The sequence below is a fragment of the Carex rostrata genome, chromosome 5 (assembly GCF_964058835.1).
Source record: "Carex rostrata chromosome 5, lpCarRost1.2, whole genome shotgun sequence".
NCBI lineage: Eukaryota > Viridiplantae > Streptophyta > Magnoliopsida > Poales > Cyperaceae > Carex > Carex rostrata.
Window position 1 is genome coordinate 9,663,736 of NC_135922.1, and position 24,060 is coordinate 9,687,795.

The 24,060-nt window shown below is 31.8% G+C and overlaps 3 protein-coding genes across 6 annotated transcripts in view; 2 read left to right on the forward strand and 1 right to left on the reverse strand.

Moving 5' to 3' along the window:
• Window positions 1-24,060, forward strand: part of LOC144553971 (disease resistance protein RPP13-like) — an 88,851-nt gene that overhangs the window by 28,847 nt on the left and 35,944 nt on the right. The window lies entirely within an intron of this gene.
• Window positions 5,650-24,060, forward strand: part of LOC144554405 (putative disease resistance RPP13-like protein 3) — a 53,205-nt gene continuing 34,794 nt past the window's right edge. The window contains exon 1 of the mRNA XM_078302727.1: window positions 5,650-5,934. Within this exon, the coding sequence (XP_078158853.1) occupies window positions 5,875-5,934 (60 nt within the window). The 5' untranslated portion in view covers window positions 5,650-5,874. The remainder of the gene's footprint in view (window positions 5,935-24,060) is intronic.
• LOC144553976 (uncharacterized) lies at window positions 12,022-14,139 on the reverse strand. 4 transcript variants are annotated; one of them, XR_013511488.1, is made up of 8 exons: window positions 14,001-14,139; window positions 13,548-13,589; window positions 13,389-13,457; window positions 13,225-13,295; window positions 13,092-13,145; window positions 12,918-12,995; window positions 12,527-12,596; window positions 12,022-12,334 (listed from the first exon to the last, which is right to left on the reverse strand). XR_013511488.1 is itself a non-coding variant. In XM_078302152.1 (5 exons), the coding sequence occupies exons 3-5, from the start codon at window positions 13,434-13,436 to the stop codon at window positions 12,209-12,211; spliced, it is 378 nt and encodes a 125-aa protein (XP_078158278.1). In that variant the 5' UTR covers window positions 13,437-13,457; window positions 13,548-13,589; window positions 14,001-14,139; the 3' UTR covers window positions 12,022-12,208. The 4 variants fall into 4 exon arrangements, 1 of the variants encoding a protein (XP_078158278.1); XR_013511489.1 differs by lacking the exon at window positions 12,527-12,596; XR_013511490.1 differs by lacking the exons at window positions 12,527-12,596; window positions 12,918-12,995.

The window sequence follows — 24,060 nt, forward strand, 5'->3', positions numbered from 1 at the left end:
TTTTCAATTTATATGGGCTTTAAATAAAGGCTCAGATTGAATATATTAAGATATTTCTTGAAGTAACAAAATGATACTTACTATATGGTAGTTTGAATATTTTGAATAGATTAAGATAATTAATTATGCCATGATGTCTAGGTTATTTTGAAATTTAAATAGAAAAAAGATAGATTATGTCATAATGCTGAATATATTTTGAATAGAAAAAGATCGATAGTTTATGATATTAGTATTACTATGGATATTTTGAGTCGCAATTTGGACTTTGTATTGGTTCAATATGAATATTATATTTTTTTAATCAATTTGATGTTATTTATTCTTATATGAGACTTAGATAATGTTGATATTTACAAATATATGATATAGTTTTTATAAAAATAAAAAAACGCTATGTGGCATAGCTTTCGTTATAGCGACGCTATTCGCTATAGCTTTTTTTTTTTCGGCTTCCCGCTATGATGCGACAAACGCTATTTAGAACCTTGATTTAAACCATATATATGTATGTACTCTGTTACCAGTACATAATTGAAGCAAATATATCGCATAGAGAAATAATTGAAAATACCAATGTATAAATAATTGAAGCAAATATATATATATATATATATATATATATATATATATATATATATATATATATATATATATATATTAACTATTATGCATAGGATGAATCAAGCTGCGCAACTGAAGCGGAGAGGAATAATAACAGAGAAGCATAATAAAACCAAACCCCTGAATTTTTACAAAAATAAATGTAATGGATAAATACTCAGGAAAGTCACAGAGTACAGTAATATTAGATCAACAGTAAATCACATGTTGAGGCTATCCCTAATAATGCTAAAATGCTCTGTTCGGCAAGCAAAATTTTATTGATAGGAATTCGGGCTAATTCCAAATTTTATTCCCATGCCTCTTCGGATGCATGTTTTGTTCCCACTATTACCTATTATTTTTCCCTAACTTGTACTCATGCCAGTGTAAAATTATGGAAAAAAGTTTATCACCTTAGACCAATTTTTTTTTTCCTATAGTTGTCAAATCACTCTTTTTCTACTTATCAGTTCACTCTATATTTGGACCGAACTTAGAGAAACAAAAAATCATTTGAAAAGTTGTATATAAACAGCTCTATTTGTTTTGTACTTCTCTTGTGGGACTAAATGTTCTACGGAATCCGGATGACACCTGTCTCTCCTTTTCTTTTCTTTTTTCCGTTATTTTATTCTTTCTTTCGCAAGACTACAGGAGAAAGGAGGACTTGAATGCCATGTTGGCATCTTTATTTTATCTTAAGTTTGAATTTATGCAACTTTGACCTTTAAATTTATAAATATAATATTCATGTATAATATAATTTTTTTTTAAATTATGTCTACCAAATGTTACAAATTACAACCCATTAAAATATTAAATTTATAATATATTATTAGTCTAAATAAATAGATCGTGGCCCTACAGTTTTTTTTTCATTATAATTTTATATTTAATATTATTTTTTTATATTAAGCCAACTTTAACTTAATTGGTTAAAATCAATACAGAACAGAACATTATACTATTTAAAAATAATTTATGACTAAACTAAACTAAAATAATTGAATAGATATATATATTTTAAAATAAATAAAGATTTTCCATAATTAATCCCATAATACAAACGAACACTAATTTTCTCATATTTCCATAATCAATCCTGTGTATTCTGTATCCGTGGGTTCCCACTTTTTCAAAACTGGATTCTGATTTCCATCAAATCACATCCTGTGTAATTCCATGACATCCGAACACACCCTGGCAAGGCTTTAGTTAGAATTGGATATATAATTTTTTTTAATGTCTCTATGTAGATCAATAAAAATGAATAGCATCATTTTTTAATTTTCTTATCAGAAAACTAAAAAAAATGTGTTATGTACATGGTCTGATGAGCTAAACGCACTTGTATAAAAATTGATAGCATCATTTTAAATTTTCCCTAGCAACAATTTAGTACTTTGGAATAAGCAATAATTTTAAGGAACAATTTTAGGCAACAATTAATTTTAAGGAACCTAGATACAAATCAGGGAAGGTTTTTAGGATGGATTATAGAAAGATTAAAGACCAAGATAAACATTAATTAACCTTTTAATATTAAAAATTTATGTTAAGTCCACTATTAATAATAAAATATTTTTTGACAATCACTCGTGCTCATGAACATTGGACACCACTATATATTATATCTCAAGTACTTTAGAATATTAAAATTTCTTTCGGAGGTCAATTGAAATTCTCTATGCCTTAAATTGATAATTGAATTTGATTAGATTCTCTTAAGAGTTTTTGCACTCCGCCATCTCTCTATTAGAAAAGGTCAGTAATATCCTAATTTTTTTTCCAATATTATTAACAAAATCCTCCGTATCACCAAAACAAAAATTCAAATATTTATGTAAGTCTACTTGAGTAGAACTATGGTGTTCTTAAACTCACCAAGTTAACCGTTAAAACCAATTTATATTTATAATGCATTTATATGCAAAATTTTTAAATTTTGGAATTAGTTTAGTATAAAGTTGATTTAAAAATTCTACAAAATTTGCCAAAGGAAAATTTTTAGAGAAAAATATTAAGATATCTCTAAAACTAAATTAAAAATAATAATAATACTGTAGCTGACCACCCAGCCCAGGGCGGTTTGGCTAAAAAAAAAAAAAAGTTGACCGCCCCAACGCAGGGCAGTTTGGTAGAAAAATCTGGCCGTCGTTCCACATTTGAGCAGTCAAGGCAGATTTGAAAAAAAAAAATTCGAGGGTATATTTAATATTTTCTTTATTTTTTAGAGTATTAATAAAAAAATCGTTCTCCTCTACATATATTCATCCAGAACAATTGAAATGTTACCTTGCAATATCCATTAAATAGTGCATTTTTGTTAATATGTACTCTTTAATCCTGCAATGTATTTTAATTTTTTCTTGGGGCAAAAAATGTATAGATGAAATGAATTATTGTTGGGCCCAACTGCGAACTGCATTATTGATTTGTTGGTACTTTTTCCATGTTTCCTTTTTCTTTTTCATTCTTGATAAAAAAGTAGGATGAGGACATGTCGATAGTTCTGGACCCACCTCAATAATTCTCTAATTAATACATAAAAATAACATAACATATATCACTTATTCCACACGACAAATTACCATTTAGTAATTTTTGAGAAATTACTTGTTGATATAATTATGTTTAGACATGGGAGGACAATTGATTCCATGCCTTGTTACCTATTAACATATATGTATATATGGCGCAGTTTGTCCTTGTGCTTCGTAAATTTATCTTCCTTCTTATTATTATGTAAAGTACGTGCACTAGACAAGCATTTTATAAGAACAAAACAAATTATTTGAATTGTTTTGGTATCTTTTATTTCCCACATGACTAAGAATTTAGGGAAGACTCAAAATAAAAAAGATAAGAAAATAATGTTTTTTTGTTTATATGTTCGCTTTAATATGTTTTTCTATGATTAGACAATATAGTTTAATGTCTTTGGAGAAAAAATGTAACAAAAAAAAATGATAGCTGAAATGAAAATTTTCTTAAATTTTTAGATATAATTTTGTATATATACTAAGAGCTCCTTTGCTGAGTGCTGAAATGAAATTCAAAGAAATTGTGAAAAAAAAAACTTCTGCAGTATCACTGTTTCTGTGTTTCCCACAAAAATTTGAAGAAGAAAAATGAGAACAATAATTTGCTACTTTTTTTTATTAACCTACATAATTTTCAGTTGTACAATTCCTGTGGCGAATGGGTATTGTGTTTGTATCGTAACTGATGTTTTGTTGCTCTATTTTTAGTGGTCTCTGATCTGTGGATCATTTGTACTACTATGTTTGGTGTTTCACATTTTGAGTTTGTCTCGTGTGAAATTTTAGGTGAGCTATCAGTGAACTGCATTATTGGTTGTCCTTTTCTTTTTCATCTTTTTGCCTTTTTCTTTTTCATTTTTATATTCTGATAACTATCTCCATATATAAACACACTCTTTCCGCACTCCAAAGTTTTAACCAGAATAATACAATATTTTTTTACATAATGAAAAACACTGATTTTCAAAAATTCTAAAAAAATAGTAAATAATTTTCAAAAAAATGTAAAATTTGATGTCCAAAATACTGATTTTCAATGTTAATTTTTACGTTTCACTTTGTTTCTATTCCAAAGTTTGTACTGCTCGGTGAAAATTTTTGTCTCTCATCAGTGAATAATTTTGTACTTCCCAGTTTGGTATTTCGTATTATAAGCCTGATTTAAGATCTTGTGAAAAATTAGCTGGGCCCACCACCCACCCCTGAATTATTTTTGGTACCCTTCTTTTATGTTGTTTCTTTTTTTAAAAGAAACGATATATATTCTCAACTTTAATGATGCCTCCATAAATTCAACTTTAGACAACATCAGCTTTCAGCATATATGCTAAGATATATATTCTCAACTTTAATGATGCCTCTATAAATTCAACTTTAGACAACATCAGCTTTCAGCATATATGCTAAGATATGGAATGAAATCTGCTGCGATCCAAATTTAATGAACAGTACCCTGCAATCTCTGCTTTTCCAAATCCAACCATTCAACTTTTTCTGTGCACGCATCTCCAAGTAGCTAGTTTTTTTATGCACGCATCTCAAAATAAATCCACAGTTGGATTTGAAAAATTAGCAAGAATTGCAAGGTACTGTTCATCAAATTCGGATCGCAGCAGATTTGTTTCCGCTAAGATATATATTCTCAACTTTAATGATGCCTCTATAAATTCAACTTTAGACAACATCAGCTTTTCAGTATATATGCTAAACTTATCATCTCTTGTATCCGACCCTAACTTGAAATATGAAACCAGGTTTGGTATCAAACTATCTTATTTAAATGCCAAGCTTGTACAACATCAAAGTATTTTAAGCAATAAGTAATGATAAATATTAAATAGCTGTTCAAACTCCAAAGCATATGATGTGATGTGACATGACCATCCTTCAGAAAAATGGCATCATATACGTTACACGAACTAGTCTGATCACAGCACAGGATGATGTATATAAATCAGTAACTTTTGTTTTCAATAGTATCAAATTACTTAATATGTATATAAATTTTATTAGTTACGATTTCCAGTCATCATCAATCAACCATTTTTAATGTCAGTGGGAATGACGGGAGCATCGAGTGGATAATTCTCTGATGATCGATATTTCAATATTTCTCTGACTCAAAAGAAATTTAGATTGTGTAAAAGGAAATTATAGCTTTAAGAATTAATTTGAAAATTGAAACCCAGTGGATCGCAAAATGGAAATAGATAACAATTGCAACCAAATGATTTGGGGCCCCACAATATTAACAATTGGCCATCGGTGAAGTGCATTATTCGTGTGGGCCAAGTGTTTCATTTTATTTTTCTTTCTTTTCTTTTTATTGTAATATATACAAATTAATCACTTCTTTGAAAAGATCCTTAGACCACACTGTATTTTATTTTAAAGGTTTAAAAAATTAAAATTAATAGGCTACTTTCCTCGATTCCAAGTGGGCCAATGATCCTGATGATAAGTAGCATCCGTAAATTATTGGATTCCCCTGTTAGAAACTGCTTTACTCTTTAAATCTTCCTCTTTTATCTCTTTCCAGATATCTCACTCCCTTTCTTTGATGTCTAAAAATTAAGATAGCACTTACCATAACATCGCAAAAATTTGGTCACTTTTGTGATAATCATTCGAATTCATCCGATTGTTTCGACTCAGCTTCGATTATACCGGTCTTCTGTACATAACTCCTCCACGCGAATAAATCAGCAATAAATTGGTTTGAAAGATGGCGGAGGGTATAGTTAGTTTTGTTTTGGATAAGTTGTCGGATGCTGTTGTTAAGGAGGTTTTACAAATACAAGGTGTCGGTAAGCAGGTGGACACTTTGAGTCGTGAGCTCAGTAGGATTAAAGCCTTCATTAAAGATGCTGATATGAAGCAAATTGTAAATGAGAGGGAGAAGCAGTGGGTAAAGGAGGTCAGAGATGTGGCTTATGACATAGAAGATGTGATAGACAATGTCTTTTTCTTGAACGTTCCTGAGAACCCTTCAAGAAGAGGATGTTCTCGAATTGTTGGGGCTGCTAAAACGATGTGGTGGAAGTGCAAAAACCTCCCGGCTTTGCACAACCTTGCTGATGAGATGAATAACATCCTGGCACAGCTTCGGGAGATCAATGAAAGCAGAGAGAGATTTGGAATCAACTCTTTGGGTGAAGGCAGTGGACAGCGGCTGAGGCTACCGATCAGGCCCCCTGTGCTACACCAGATTGATGATCCTGTTGTTGTCGGCTTCGATTCTGACAGGGACAGCATGGTAAATCAGTTGCTTGACATAAGCATTAAAAGGCGCTCTATCATCTCAATTGTGGGACCTGGTGGGCTCGGAAAAACAACTCTTGCTCGAAAAGTCTACAATAGGTAAATATGATTATATGAAGCAGCTGTATCAAAATTAGGAAAATTAATAATATGATATTTGAACCTTTCCTTATCATCTTATTTATATGAATCTTAAGTTCTTATACTCGTTCTGCACAAATTTTGTCCAAAAATTAATAAAGCTACCTGTTGAAATAGGGCCGACATTTTTATTTTTACCCATTTTCTAAAGAGTTTGGCTAATATAACATCAGTGTCATTTTAGCCTATATAACACAAACTCTAAAATCTATCAAATCGACTTTGAACGACTAATTCAAACTGTTCAAACCAATTTACATTATGAGTGATGTGTTTACATACAATTTTTTTTTTTATATTTTCGAGTTATTTTAGTATCAAATCAAGCGGTAAAAATATTAAAAAATAAATGTATTAAAATTAACTTAAAAACTCACACATTTGACCACTTGACTTAATACTAAATAAATTCGAAAAAGTTATAAATTTTGTATCTAAATGCACAACTAATGAAGTAGATTGGTTTGAACGGTTTGGATTCACCATTTGAAGTCGATTTGATAGGTTGTAGAGTTAGTGTTATATAGGTTGAAATGACACTGATGTCATACTAGCCAAACTCTTTTCTAAAATATTTTATTAAAAATATCCATATTTTAGGGTTTTTTTTAAAATACCCAAGTCGCAGAAAAAATCTACGGTTTGGTTTTTTTTTTTTTGATAAAATCATTTTTTTTATAATATATGTATATGTGTGTGTGTATATATATGTATATCTAATATATGTAAAAAAGCAAGTTGGCAAAAAAATGAGTTTATCAAAAAAATCAATCTCCTAGCTACTTCGTTTACTGAGTCACAAACAGACAAAAAAACGAGTTTATAAAAAAAAAACCATTGTTTTTGAATCACAAATCTTATATTATATATACATATATTATATATGCATATATTATATATATACATATATTATATATACATATATTATATATACATATATTATATTTGCATATATTATATATATACATATATTATATATACATATACATATACATATACATATACATATATTATAAAAAAAATGAGTTTATAAGAAAAGAAAAACACCCCAAGCCGCAAAAAAAATCTGCAACTTGGGTTAGTTAATAAAAAAAGCCCAAACCACAGATTTTTTCTGCGGCTTGCGTATTTTTAAAATAACTCTAAAATATGGTTATTTTTAATAAAAAATTTAGAAAACAGATAAAAATAAAAATGTCGGAAATAGGGTTATAAAATCGTGCAATTCAATTGAAACTTTCCCTGAAAAGATGGTTTTTGAAGGCAAAATTCCATATATGCACCTCAAAAGTTCTAATTTATTAAATTTACCCATAAGATTTTAGCCAGACACATTTTCTGTAGAAATTTACTCTTCTACTGTTCTTGTGAAAATAAAATCAATGCTAATTTTTTGTAGAAATTTTCTGTAGAAATTTACCCATTAGTTTTGAACCTAATTTTTTTCGAAAATAAAATCAATGCTATATTTTTTAGAATTATGGTATATCTTGTGAAAGTTTTACAGAGAGTTCTGTACCTTTTAATTCTGATGAGTTTACTTTTTAATACTCAGGTAGAGTTTTAGAAAAATTAGTACTTAAGGAATAAGGAGAAATGTCAAACTAAATACTCGTATACAGACTAGATGATTAGACAGCTTAAAATTAAATTCTTTTGTCAAAAAATAAAGTGTGAGAACCAACCTCTATGATAATATATATGTACAAGTACCGATTATAGGAGCAGAGGAATATTATATGATTCAAACTATCTGCTTTGTTTTCTACAGCAATGATGTCAAGAGACATTTTGATGTACGCATATGGGTAGTTATTTCTCAAGAGTTCAGTCTAATGGATATTTTGAGAAAGATTATAGAGCAAGTTGAGGGAAAACCTCTGCCTCAAAACGACCTAGAAGGTGGAGAAGAGTATTTACTTACAAAGCTTTACAAAATTCTTAATGGTGAGAAGTACACTGTAGAAGACTATTTATGTCCAAATTCTCATGACCCTCAACCTGGTAAAAAGCCACAGCCAAAGAAGTACCTTCTAGAACTAGATGATATATGGAAAAGAGATATATGGACTAAAATTGGTGAAGTGCTACCTGATGCCAAGATTGGAAGTAGAGTAATCGTAACAACTAGAATCCAAAACATTGTTGATAATGCTGAACCATATAAACTGTCATATTTAACTGAGGAAGCGAGTCTAGAGCTTTTGTTTAAAAAGGCCCTACCTAATCGAGATTTGATTGAAGGGTATCCCGATGAATTGGATGTGGTTGGAAAACAATTTGTTAAAAAATGTGGTGGATTACCTCTTGCATTGTCGGTTTTAGGAGGTTTATTATCAAAAAGAAATCCCAATTATATTTCTTGGAGTAATATGTTGCAAACTATGAACTAGAGTATTGAGGGGAGAGAATGTACTCAGATCATGGAAACCAGCTACGATGACTTGCCATTAGTTCTCAAAACATGCTTCATGTACTTTGCGGCTTTCCCTGAAGACTATGAAATCGAAGCTGAAAGATTATTTCGGTTGTGGGTTGCTGAGGGGTTCATACCAACAGAAGAATCCAGAACATTGGAGAATACTGCTGAGAGCTTCCTAGAGGATCTAGTGCAAAGGTATACTTCGATATTTCATCATTCTATTACAGATTCATTAAACTTACCTTTTGATTTTCTTTATTTTGTTAGATAAGATATCTTACATATTGAAATTCAGATATATATCCATCATAAATTCATCCATTAGGTATTTCTCCATCCAAAGTTGAAAATTAGTTATTTTTCCATCTAAACTCAACTATTTCATTAATACACCCATTTATTAATTTTAGCATTTTAAAATATAATTAAATAATAACTAAAAAATTAATGGACATATTTGCCCCTTATTCAATACCCTGCTTCTTCCGTTAATTACGGGTTTAACCTGCAAAAAAAAAAAGATTAGCTTCTTCCGTTCATTACGAGTAACACAAATTATGTAACATTAAACAGAATACCTTCTCCGAATTTTGTTTCTTCCGTTAATTACCAATAACTTGGGTGCGTTATTTCTTCCCTTATATACACCCAAACGTCTTTTCAAACAAGTAATCAAAACCACTTGATAGGAGCCAAGATGAAGGGCCTTAAATTTTTCACCAATTATTCTTTTCCCACAAAAATTAGTTTGTTGCCAAGATCAAGGGCCTTAAAATTTTCACCAATTTCTTATTGATACCCTAAATCAATCAGATATGCACTATTTTGGTTAAATTGATCATCTATCTTTTTCTTAAATGATTTGGTTACAATGCTTGCATATATATAGGAGAATGCTACTCCGACAAAAGTTGCTAAATTTCATAGTCTAGATCTTTCTATTCATATTCAGCGTGACACGTCAGCATCTTACTTGCTGAACTGTTGCATGAAACTTCCTAATATCTGTTGTTTCCGTTCTCCAGTTAATATGCCTATATCCATCTCCAATCCTACTGTTGTATCCCACTTTGCAGAGAAATGTTGGGCCCTTTTATCAGTCTCTTTATTTTAATTAAATCGGTGCCCGTGCACTTGCCACATGCATCAGCGGTCATCTTCATCTCTTTTACTTCGCAAATTGCCCAAGTCACTTTTCTGAACATCTATTCCCAAACTGAGTTGAGATCGTGACAAGCACCAAAGTTCCTGGTAATGAACAGAAGAAGAAAGATTTAGAGAAGGTATTGTCTTTCTTTCTGTTACTCACGAAGCAGGATATATATTGAATAAGGGGCAAATATGTCCATTTAGATTTTTATATTATTTAATTATATTTTTAACTGATAAAATTAAGATATGGGTATATTAATAAAATGGTTAAATTTAGATGGGACAATAACTAATTTTTAATTTTAGATGGAGAAATATCTAATTAATATATTTACCATAGTTATATATCTAAGTTTCCTTAAATTTAATTGGCTATTTAAAAGTCAACTCATATTGTTGACTAACAATTTTCTTATACACTTCATATAATCCAAATAAAGATTCCAATTTAATTAATCTTCTAATTTAATTTTAACAGAAGCTTGGTTCAAGTATAAAATAGATTTCACAATGATTCCATCAAAAGTTGTCGTATACATGATCTCCTTCGTGAACTTGCCATCGAAAAGGCCAAAAAGGATAACTTTCTCACAATTTTCTCAAACTCTGACAACTGGGAGAGCAGCGCCAAGGCACGTCGTATGGCAATCCATTACTCGGGTTGTGATGAATTGATGGAACATGCAAATCCAAATCTCCGTTCTTTGTTGTGCTTTAAGAATCCAATGCCAAATTGCTCTCGGCAAAGGCTGCTTAAGGTGCTTAATTACATGGCGGGATCAAGGAGTGGATTGGCAGTCGAGTGTTTTCATGGACTGCATCAATTAAGGTATTGTTGATTTTTGGGGAATAAAACAGTGAAGTGATAAACAAACAGTATGATGAATTGTTTGTTTTCTCTAATGGTTACATAACAGTCGAATAAAAATATGGAGTTGCTTTTTTTATTATTACTAACTCTCTTTTTTCTAATAAATTGTTAATGATGAAAATACCCCTAATGGGTCTGAGGCCTAACTGGTGCTCTAACTATCTTGATTCTTAACACTTCCCCTCAACTTAGAGTTGTAAATGTCAATCAACCCTAATTTGTTCATGTTTTCAATAAATTGTCTTGGATCTAATCCCTTCGTAAAGATATCGGCGAATAGGTCTTCACTTCTTACAAAATAAGTTTTAATTTCCTTTGCTTGAATTTTTTCTCTAACAAAGTGGTAATCCACCTCGATGTATTTTGTTCTCTTGTGAAACACCGAATTGGATGCTATGTGTCGTGCCGCATGGTTGTTGCTAAATATTTTCATTGTTGTTTGAATTTTAATTCCCATATCTGTGAGGAGTTGCTTGATCCATGTCAATTAACTCACGGTTGATGCACTAGTACAAAAAACCCCTTCACTGACTGTTCAAATACCCCTACACCGACTGTTACAGTGGCGTCAGTAAAGCCAGCGCCAGTGAAGGTGACCTTTTACTGACTCTTTAAAAACAGTCAGTGTTGAAACCAACACTGACTGTTTTTAGGGCGTCAGTGTTGGATACCAACACTGACTGTTTTTAAAGCGTCAGTGTTGGTATTCAACACTGACTCTTTTTAAAAAGAGTCAGTGTTGGTACTCAACACTGACTGTTTTTAAAAAGAGTCAGTGTTGAGTACCAACACCGACTCTTTTTAAAAAGAGTCAGTGTTGAGTACCAACACCGACTGTTTTTAAAAAGAGTCAGTGATTAGAATTCAGCAATGACTCTTTAAAAATAGTCAGTGTTGATATTAAAAACGTCAGTATAGATATTAAAAACAGTCATTGTTTGCTCTATAACCGTCAGTGTTGATATAAAAATTTCGACATGATTCTGCTTATATTTGGGCTAGCCTCCATATTTTTGCTAGCCATATATTACTATTTAACATTTATTGATGTTAAACAAAGTATCATACAAATAATTTAGACAACATAATATATTCATTCATCAAAAAACACACAACATAATAGATTCATTCACCAAAAAAAACCAAGCACACCTAACCTACACATCATTCTTAATCCCACCTAAGATAAAACAATATGTCAGGTACTGTATGTTATCTCAACAAACTAAATGGTCCTCCACCAAAATTGAAGACAGAGAGAACCTGCAACTGTTTCTCTGCACATGCTCTATAGTTCAAGATGTCATCAATGTCACATTCTTTTCTCGCAGTGCATACCTATACAAGTATTTAATTAGTCAGAATAAAAGAAATGACAAGGACTATCTTGCATAATCTCAGACTGACAGAGCATTTGCTTATGAATTTTATCTTCAAAAACAGTGATTTTCACAATTAAAAGCTCTCTGTCATATCTAAAATGATGTAAATAAATTAAAAGGGACTTGTTAGCATAACAATCAGACTTACAACATGTGTACCAGTCAATGTCAGGTGTTGTACCAGTCAAAAGAACAAATGAACCAAGTGAGGCACTCAACTGGTACAAGAGATGAACAAAATGACCAGCATCAGAAAACTGAATAGAACAATCAGCTACAGGGACCAAATGACAAAATCAAGGATATAGTCAAATAAAGGACTTCAAAACACACAATTAGACCAAAAAATTTATATTTTTAGGATTTTCTAAGTATTTATTAAACATTTTTAATTTTCACATTCTCAAAATACAAAAACTGCTTATTTACCAAATCTGCCTGTCTTTCAAGCACTGTTAAGTGCTGTTCTGCATTTCTAAAAATTCTAAAAATTGGCAAAACCACTTAAATAAAGTATGTGCAGTTATCAAATAAAGTACCTCGTCTCCTGGGTTTCATATTCGGGTGAAGTCCCAAGGCTAAGTTTTTGTTTGCCTTTATCTTTCCTCCGTTTTATACTGAGTATAGATGACATTTCGGATTTTAAACCATATGTGATGATATATGAGATTTTGCAGAGCACCAAATGAAAATTGCTTAAAAAAATGAAGTACCTCTTCCATTGCAAGAGCCGTAACATTGGCTTGTATCGACATATCCTCTATTACCTGTAAATGACATAACATATCACTAAGAACTTTCTTGAGAGATATAGCAACTGAGCAAAACCATTTCAAGCAAGCATACCGGTTTAGGGGCAAAGTGGAAATGCGACAAAGCATCAAGTTTCGAGCATATCTTTTTAATAGCATTTCAGCCTTTAAAAAGGAAATCAGAGATCAGCATTTGACACTAAAGTAACCACTTAATTAATAGATTTGTAAACAGTAAATCAAAATTTTATAAAGCACCTCCTTTTTGAGTTCATCTGAGACAGATATAGGAGCTGTAGCATGCATAGCTGTTTGTGCATATTCTTCCTGAAAATACAGAGAAACCAAATAAATGAAATGTGAACCCTTTTTTCTTTAGATGAAAGCTAATATATATCGTAAGATGTTGTCACAAACCTCATAAATTTCAGCCAGACCCTTTTTGCTCTTGCTTTCATCCTGTTACAAAAAAATAGAGAGAAAGAAAATGACAAAAAAACAAAAACAAAGTTATAGATTTGGTACCAGTACACAGTTATAGATTGCCAAATCAGAGAAAAAGAGATATATGTAAAATGATTGCAATCTTAGACCTCGGTATTTTTATGTGTTAGGACTATTCACGAAGAGATTTGGTACCAGTGTACACTGGTACCAAAGCACACTGGTACCGATTTGGTACCAGTACCAGATTCGAAATCAACCCAGAGCCGTAAAAGGATTCAATCATCAATTCGAAAGCAAGAACAACGGTTTCAACACAAGAGATTCAATCATCAATTAAACAAGCAAGAACAAGGATTTCACGCCTCAAACCATAATTGATTAAACTCTAATAATGATTTGATCAAATAGAACAACAAGGCCTACCTGATGCCGATCTGAGGCGGAGGAGAGAATCGGTGGAGAGTGGAGGACGCGCTAGGATGGGAGGAGAGGCGCCGATGGGTGAAGAGGCGGAGGAGAGAGGCGATCTGATGGCGGAGGCGGCGACAGAGAGAGTAGCCTAAGAGGAGGAGGAGGAGAATGGGAGCGCGTCTATGCTGTGCTGGTGCCGATCTGATGGGTCTGTGTTGGTGAGATATCGAGAGAGAGATGGTGCGTCAGGGATGGTGCCGATCTGATGCGAGAGAGCGAGGGAGATATGGGTAGGGATGGTGCGGTCTGGCGGCTATCTGAAGAGAGCGAGAGAGATGGAGCAAGAGAGAGTTTTCACAAAAGAGAGATAGAGGAGGGCGGGGGAAATGAAAATTTTTGTACACAAAGGAAGGGAAATGGCGCAAATTGACGGGGAAATGAAATTTTCAGAGCAGATGTAAATCACCGACGGCTATACAAAACAGTCACTGTTGGATGTAAATCACCGATGGTTATGCAAAACAGTCACTGTTGAGATATAACACTGACTGTTTTTTTTTAAATAGTCAGTGTTAGCTGCTATTACTGACTGTTTTTTAAAAAACAGTCAGTGTTAGATGTCAACACTGACTGTTTTTTATAGCCGTCAGTGATTTTTGCTGCTGAATTTTATTTTCCGAAGTTGTAACTCAAAATTTCATTTCCCTCCGCACCAGACAAAAATTTGAAAAAATTCTTGATCTTAGTTTGCATTATTATTTATGCATGAATATTTGTTGTTGGGTATTAAGCCCTTAGTTAACGGATCCAAGTTTGCATGAGCATGTGTTACACAATTCTAAGTTTCTAATTAACATATTTTTATTTTCTTCAACATAAATTAAATTATCATGTTATTTATTTATGTACATACTTTCTTAACAACTAATCAAAGTTTAAAAATATATTATAAATTTTGGAAGACTTAATTGTATTATAAAATATCCACAAATTACTTAATTAGATTCCCTTCTAAAATTTGTCAACGGACACAAAATCCCGGTTGAAATCACATTTCATATAACCTGTGATTTTCTTTAGTATGTTATACGTAAATTAGAATGGAAAATGAAACAAACAAAAATATGAAAAATATACATAATTGTTAAATATCTTACAAATTTAGACAGATTTATAAATACAAATTTATTATGTAAAATAAAAACCATATTGTATACGATAAAAAAGCTTAATAATTAAAGTCAAAATTTCATGTTAATATAATTCTTTTAGTATGTTATACGAAAGATCATACTACTTAATCAATTTAAACAATTTAAACAATTAAATAATTAAACAATTGTACTAGTAATTTAAACGGTTCCAATCGACCCACGGACGACATTTGGGGTGAATCCAATTTGAATGGTAATTCTTTTAGCATGCTCTCTGTTTTGCTTGTGTTTAACATAATTTCAACTGTTGGCTTCCCTTCGAGGTGAATCCAATTTTTTCTGCAATAAATATATACACAACATTAGAATAATTTTATGCAAAATTTGAAGTTAGAATTAAATTGAATTTAGAACAACCCACCTTAATTTATGCGAAATTCATATATGCAACATGCATGTAATGCTATCTAATTTGATGTTCATTTACACATCCATCCAAGCGACGGAATATAACGAGATCGTAAGGCTATAAACATTACACATTGGATCGAAGCTTACAATTGTTGGAACTCCAATTATTTTTTTGTTTTTAAGGTTCCTGGTACTAACATGATCATTTTAAAATAAATTAGGAATTATTTGATTGCAGATCACCCGTTGATTATTCATAAGAAAATGAACGGTCCACAGTTATTAGCTCAATTTGTTTGAACAAATATTGATGAAATTATATGAAATTGATAATTACAAACATTATTTGGTCACAAGTTATGTATAAAAGTAGGAAATATTTTTTTTGGAATTTATTCATATTATTTGCTGTACAAAAATCATAAATTTCATCATCTGCTGATATTGCTACCCAACACTGACGCTTTACAAACAGTCAGTGTTGGTACTCAACACTGACTGTCTTGATAAAGAGTCAGCGTTGAGTACCAACACTGACTGTTTCTAAAGAGTCAGTATTGCTACTCAACACTGACGCTTTACAAAGAGTCAGTGTTGGTACTCAACACTGACTCTTTTGACTGTTTTTCAAAAGAGTCAGTGTTGAGTACCAACACTGACTGTTTTTAAAGAGTCAGTATTGGTACTCAACACTGACGCTTTACAAAGAGTCAGTGTTGAGTACCAACACTGACTGTTTTTTAAAAGAGTCAGTGTTGAGTACCAACACTGACTGTTTTTAAAGAGTCAGTATTGCTACTCAACACTGACTCTTTTTCAAAAGAGTCAGTGTTAGTACTCAACACTGACTGTTTTTCAAAAGAATCAGTGTTGGTACTCAACACTGACTGTTTTTCAAAAGAGTCAGTGTTGGTACTCAACACTGACTGTTTTTCAAAAGAGTCAGTGTTGAGTACTAACACTGACTGTTTTTAAAGCGTCAGAGTTGGTAATCAACACTGACGCTTGAAAAAGAGTCAGTGTTGGTGTTTAACACTGACTCTTTTTTGAAAAACAGTCAGTGTTGATAACCAACACTGACTGTTTATAAAGCGTCAGTGTTGAACAACAACGCTGACTGTTATTTAATAAAAGAGTCAGTGTAGTGTGAGCAACACTGATGCTTTGCTTAAAATAGTCGGTGATTAAGGGTCGGTGAAGGGGTTTTTTGTACTAGTGATGCCATGACACAAGATTATGCCTTGGCGCTTTGATCTTGCCACAACATTGTGTTTCATTCTTTCTCATGTGACTATATTTTTGCCTATAAATGTGCAAAAACGGGATGTTGATTTTCTATCGAAGCTCCTAGCCAAATCTGCATCGGAATAGCTACACACATTGTTAGAATTATTATTTTCATGCAAATTATTTTTCCGAGTGTTCTTTTTAAATAGTTTAAAATTCCATTTATTAATTCCAAGTGTGGTGTTTTTGGAGCATCCATGAATTGGCTAATTGGACTTACTAAGAACAAAATATCCTGACGGGTTACCGTTAGGTATATTAATTTTATTAAAAGTCTTTTAAATTGATTTATATATTCTAATGGCTCACCTTCTTCACTATTTAATTTATGCTTGCCATATTTTTGTATTGAGGCCAGTTTACAACCTAGTTTACCGGTTTTCTTTAATAAATCAAAAGTATATTTTCTTTGAGAAACAAATAGGCCTATCTTAGAATGTGCGATTTCTATTCCTAGAAATATTTTAAATAACCAAGATCCTTAATGTCAATTTTTTCTTTCAATTGAAATTCTATTTATTAATTTCTTATTGGTTATTTCCGGTAATTATAATGTCATCAACATATACTAATATATATAATGGTAGTATTAGTTCCTTCAAATTTTACTAATAAATAATGATTGGCACTACTAATTTTAAAATTACAAGAAATTAAATGAAAGCTTAGTTTGTTATACCATGCTCTTGAAAATTGCTTCAATCCATAAATGAATTTCTTCAATTTTCAAGCTAATCCATAATTTTTTTTTATCTTTTTCATGCCTGGGTGGTAAAGTCATACATATCACTTCTTCAAGTGTTCTTTGAAGAAATGCATTTTTGATGTCCATTTGATATAATTTCTAATTTTGGTTTACCGCAATAGAAAATAAAATCCTCACAGTATTCATTTTGGCCACGGGTGCACAAATTTCATAATAGTATATACCATAGGTTTGTGTATATCCTTTTGCAACTAAGCGAACCTTATACCATTTTATAATACGATCACAATTATAGTTAATTTTTGATACCCATTTACAACCTACGAGTTAATATTTTATCTTTTGGTAATTGTACAATTACCTAAGATTCATTTTATATGAGAGCCTTTAATTCTTCTCTCATGACCTTTAGCCAAACCGAGTTGTTTATTGTTTCAAGGTAATTATTTGGTTCTATTTCTTTTGAAATAGAGGTAAAAAATATTTGGTGTGGAGAGAAAATATTTTTGTAGGAAATAAAGTTTTGAATATGATATTGTACCTCGTATGTCACAAAGTCCCTTAACCTTGTCAATAGTTTAATTGTCCTTTGATGATCTTCTTAATAGTGTATTTTTCACACTTGTTTCTTCCAAGTTTTCCCCTTCCTCTTTGTTTTGTGAGATTTCTTCTATCTCACTTTCCTCTTGTACCGGAGTGGTATTTTCCTCCATGGTGGTATTTTCTATATTCGATTACCAACTTGTTGTAATACATATATGTTTTGTATTTCTTGGATATTTATTTTTATTATCAACATCCTTGTAATATAGCTCATTTTCTAGAAATGTTACATCTCTAGAAATATAGCACTAGTGATTAATTGAATCATAGAATTTATAACTTTTTCTTGTGAAGAATATATCAAAAAAATTGACGTATAATCCAATTTATCTTGATTGTTTTTATGTACAAAGCATCTGCACTCAAATATTCTCAAATGATTCATTATAATTTTTCTTTGGTAAAGGATCTCCAATGGACTTATATAATTTAAACTTGCACCTGACAATCTATTTTTTAAATATGTGGCGGTGAGTATGGCATCCGACCAAAAAATCTTTGGCACATTATTTCGAAATAAAGGAACTCAAGTGATTAAAGCAAATGTCCATTTTTCAGTTCAAAAATACCATTTTGTTTGGGTGTATAGACACGTTAAGATTCAGTTTTGTTTGAAGATATTTGAAAAAAAAATTATTTATAAATTCTGTTCTATTATCATATATAAATATTTTAATTTTTGTATCATATTGATTTTCTGTAAAATTATAAAACTCTTGAAAGTGAGAAAATACTTCACTTTTATTTTTTAGTAAATGTAACATAGTTACTTTAGAAAAATCGTCTATAAAAATTACAAACTATTTGTATTCAATAAATGATTCAATTGAAGCGGGTCCCCACTCAAAAGGTTTCTCACTTTTACTATTTGATAGATGAAATAGTAATCTAGTATGTTTTTCGTAATTTACACGCTTCACAATTAATATAATTTAATTTTGAAAAATCACAAATATATTTAAGAATTTTATTGGAAGGATGTCCTAGTCTTTTATGTCAAAGAGTGTCAAAATTATCTTGTCTTCTAGCATTTAGATTGATTTTTTCATAATTTAAAAGATAGAGTCTATTTTCTAAAAAACCTTCACCAATTATTTTTCCGGTTTACTGATTCTTAAATATTACATATTTGAAGAAAAAATTGCATTGCAATTTAATTCTTGTATTAGTTTTTTAATTGAAATTAAATTTGTAGAAAAACTACTTATATACAAAAATATCTTTTATATTTTTTGAAAAAGAAGATTACATTCCCATGGCATCAATGTTGGTTTTCATATCATTTGCAACAACAACATATTGGTCATTTCTGGATAGGTCTAAATTGGTCAATAAATCTTTGTTGCAAAACATGTGGTTAGTTGCACTATTATCTAAAATTATTTGATTTTCTAAAGAAAGATTTATTGAATTTAAAGCAATACCACAACATTTTGAGCTGAAATTTTTAAATATACCATACCCTCAAAAAAGATAAATCAAACCACTACGTTTTTTGAAAAATTTGAATTTTGACACGGTCGCATCACCTAGATGTGGCCACTTTTCTGCGGGCCGCATCTAGGGAATGCAGCCCATTATTTATTTTATTTTATTGTCTCCTACTCGTGTGGCAGTTCAATCTGAACGAAAAGAAAGGGTGGCCACATCACCTAGATGCGGCCTCGCAAAAAGGTGGCCGCATCTTGGGAATGCGGCCGTGCCAAAATTTGAATTTTTCAAAAGCCGTCGTGGTTTGGTTTATCTTTTTTGGGAGTATGGTATATTTAAAATTTTTGGCATTTTGAGAGATCTTGTTAAGCCAACCGCGTAATTAGTTGCTGGATTAGTTGCCTCACTTGATCTTGGTTTTCTTGGACTAGTTGTCTGACCCGTTTCACCTTTTTTTCTCACCTTCCTGAGACTTCTTTCTCTGATCGCTCCCCATTTTCCTTTCTTTGAGGTCGTTGTTTTTTTTTCTCTTTGTCCCGATCTCCTTCACTCTCCTTCAATCTTCTTTTTGGTCGAAGATGAGAATACAAGAATCAACATCGATCTTGGGTGTTGATCTCCTTTTTTGCAATTTGTAGAAAACTTATTGCTAATCTCTAGGTTATTGATTTGATCAATTTTCTTGCTTGGTGGAGGATCTCAGGTTGGTATGGATTTGATCAATTTTCTTGCTGTTATTTAGGTTTGATAGTATTTTTCTTGGTTTTTGGTATTTTGTTGGTACTGTCTTTCTGGTATATGTTATTGGATTTCTGGTATTTTTCTGGTATGGCACTGCCCTTTTTCTGGTTTTTCTGGTATTTCTGGTACTTAAATTGATAAGAACATACACTCTTGTTATTTTTGTGGTATGAGTGGCTGTCTTGTGCAGCTCTTGGTAGCCTTTAAGGCACTTGGTTTATTTTCTTTAATTGGCTGTCTTGTGTATCTCACGTTGGTATGCTATAATTGCTATTAACTAGTAACTCGGTTTTATCTAATAAATGATCAATGATGAAAATACCCCTAACGGGTCTGAGGCCTAACTGGTTCTCTAATTATCTTGTTTCTCAACAGGTATTACGAACTTAGTGGGAGATTGAGTAGTAACAGCAGATTTTTGAGTTGTTTATAGGCAACCTGAAATTTGTGGTGACTCTTGATTTTCGTGAACTAAGTGGACATGTCAACTTGCCTAATGATATATGGAATGTGAAAACACTTAGGCATGTGATGCTAAATCTTGCATATTTGTCAGGACCCTCATCATCTGCCAACCTAAGAAATCTGCAAACACTCATGGGTGTGAAGAGCAAAGAGTCATGGAATGCACAGTTACCTAAACTACCAAATTTGTGTGATTTAGCTATCAAAGTGGGGAGGTCGTTTTCATGGGATTTAATGGCCAAGTTGCTTGATACATTGAATCATCTAACCCGTCTTGATTTACGTGTCAGTGAAGTGCCGCAAATAATTGTGGAGATGCAAAGGTTTCCATTTTATCAGCATTTACATGCTCTGCTTCTAGAAGTGCAGTCCCCATCCCCCAACAACAAGTTGTCACCTGAGGTTGGCATGTTTCCCATCCACGTCACACGGCTTATACTCATTGGTCTCCAGTTCAAGGAAGATCCACTGCCAGTGCTAGAGAAGCTACGCAGCCTCAGGAATCTCTGGTTGCAAAGAGAAGAAGTGAATCGAAAGATGAGTTGTTCTGCTGGAGGCTTCCAACAGCTACATGAGCTGACGTTTTACTACCTAACCAATCTAGAAGAATGGGAGATAAAGGCGGGTGCCATGCCCATACTTAAGGAAGTGAAACTATGGAGTTGTAAGAAAGTAAGGGTGCCTCTCGGGCTTCAGTACCTGTCCAACCTCAAACAACTTGACATAAGTTGGAGCAGCGAATTAAAAGAGCATGAAGATGAGATCCGCAACAACATCTGCAAACATGTTCCCAACATATCGTGGATGAATTAAAGAGTTATTGTAGAGTGCTTTCCTTTAATTTATTTGTGTTAGTGTTTGGATCCTTCCCGTACGGCCGTACGGCCGTACTGCTATCATTTTCTTTCCTTTTAATTTATTTGTATTTGTTGTTTGGTTTAAATTATTCTTGAGTTGTTGACTATGTATTCTGTTTCTGTACTGTGATGCACATATATATTTTACTCACGTACGTCCCTCCTAGATATGTATTTCGAAGATAAAAGACAAAAAAACTATTGTATCATGCCAAATTGCAATTCTAACTTCCGGTTCAATTTTATTTTAATAATTATATATAAAATTTTAAATTATACTTCTAGGAAAAAGGGCTCAATTTTAAATTCTGCCGCATATATAAACATATTATCAGTTTAAAAAATATGAAAAGAAAAATTCAGGGCCGCTATATGAAAATTTTAAATTCTGCCGCATATATAAACATATTATCAGTTTAAAAAATATGAAAAGAAAAATTCAGGGCCGCTATATGAAAGTCTGGACCATTTTTCAGCATCAGAATTTCAAATTTCATTTATTCTAAATCTCGAAATTTGTTTTAATATTTTTTTTTAAGTTTTGATTTAAAATTTATATTCATGAAGTCTTGTCCGATTCGCAGTAGCACGTATATTACAAAAGATGCAGACTAAAGGCAATGGGGCATAATACACAATAAATTAGGGGGATTTTATAATCTTCCCTCTGAATACAAATAAATGGGGGATTTGATAATTCTCCCAAATTAATAAACAAAAGTTAACAGAAAATTGTAGATACAAATGAATATATAATGGACAGTCGGGCAGGCCCAAATAACCGGTTTGATTTCAATCGAACCAAGTAATATATATTATGTTATAATTTTTGTATTTTTTAAAATATTTTGTATGGACGGAAGACGGAATTTTTTATCAGTTCGATCTATCCAATTGTAAAATATCTAAACTGAATTGAACTAATGAATTGATCCGATTTTAAAAAAAAATGAACCGAACCGATCCATTTAACCGAAAAAACGAAACCGTTTAATCAGAATTCTCTCGGTTTGGTTTAAAAATGATTTAACCGGACCCGATGAACACCCCTAGAGATACATAGCATGCATAAATGAAGTGTTATAATTTGATCAGTTCTCTGTAGGTACTGTCCAACAAATATAGTAAGTAGAATATTGATCAGTTATTGTTTTAAACTCGTTAATTAATATTCTGTAATCTAGCCGACTTTTTTATTTGCTTTTGTTGCAAAATTGTTTTGTTTACAAAAACTAATATTTCCTTATTTATTTATTAATTTACATTTTTATTTTTATTTAATTTACTGTCATGCAAAATATTAGCAAGCAAAATCAGCTGTTGACTAAAATTATTGTTATTTAATTACTCTTTCTTTAATTACTCATTATTAATTTTCCATCTATAATAAGACACCTCCATATATTTAGTTAGCCATGTTACCACTGAAAAAAAAAATCCCTCTATGGATGGGTTGACTTATTTTATCTGTGGATCGTGCTTGTAGTCAGAGAAAAAGAAATATTATTCATTTTCTCTCTTCTTTCTAATTGATTTTGTTTAAAACAAAACATAAGTAACAAATTTTAATCAAATATAAATAATTTAAGCTTCCTTACCAAGAAGTATGCAACTTAATTAATTATCCTTAATTTTTTTTTGTAGCAATTGAAATACGGCCTATAAATGGTTCCAAACGCGTGACATTGATACACTAGAGCAGAGGAAGCAGGGAGGTCATCAGCTAAAAGAAAATCAAAAGTCGTTAAAGAAGAAAATATTTATTTAATTAATTTCTTTGCGTGTACGTGCCAAAAATGTTTCTAGCAGATGAGAAAATGCATGTCGAAGAAGGCATTTATGAATTGAACCCACCTCAAAAGCAATCTAAATTTCATTCCATCTCATTCGCCACCAAATTTTACTACGGCACAAAGGCAACCTGGTTTAGGTGTTGTTCAAGGATAGAATTGGAACGATAATAGCTCTAATCAAGGCCTTGGGCCGAACAAGTTAACTTTTCTCTCAAAAAGTAACCATGAATTTGGGCCACAAATACCAGAACTTTCATTTGGTAGTACTAGTGCCCAATCAGCCTTTAATCAATAAGATGTAAACGGGTTTGGATTTGATTACTCACAAGTCCAGAATGGGTTTGGTTCTATACCTGGTCAAACCGATTTTTCGATCCAAGCAGTGTCGAACCGGGTTTAATTGAATATGGTGGCCGAAGTGAAATTCAGTCTAATATGGGTCAACCCAGGTTTGACACTTCCAAATCCAATAGTCTCAGTTGATTTGGGTCTAGTATGGGCCAACCTGGATTTGGTCTAGATGGACCGGACTGTGTAGATTATAAAAATATAATTTCATAATAGGTCAGTTGGACTTAGGTCCAAATAACCAATTTGACCTTTATTTTTCCTTGATTGATGTTT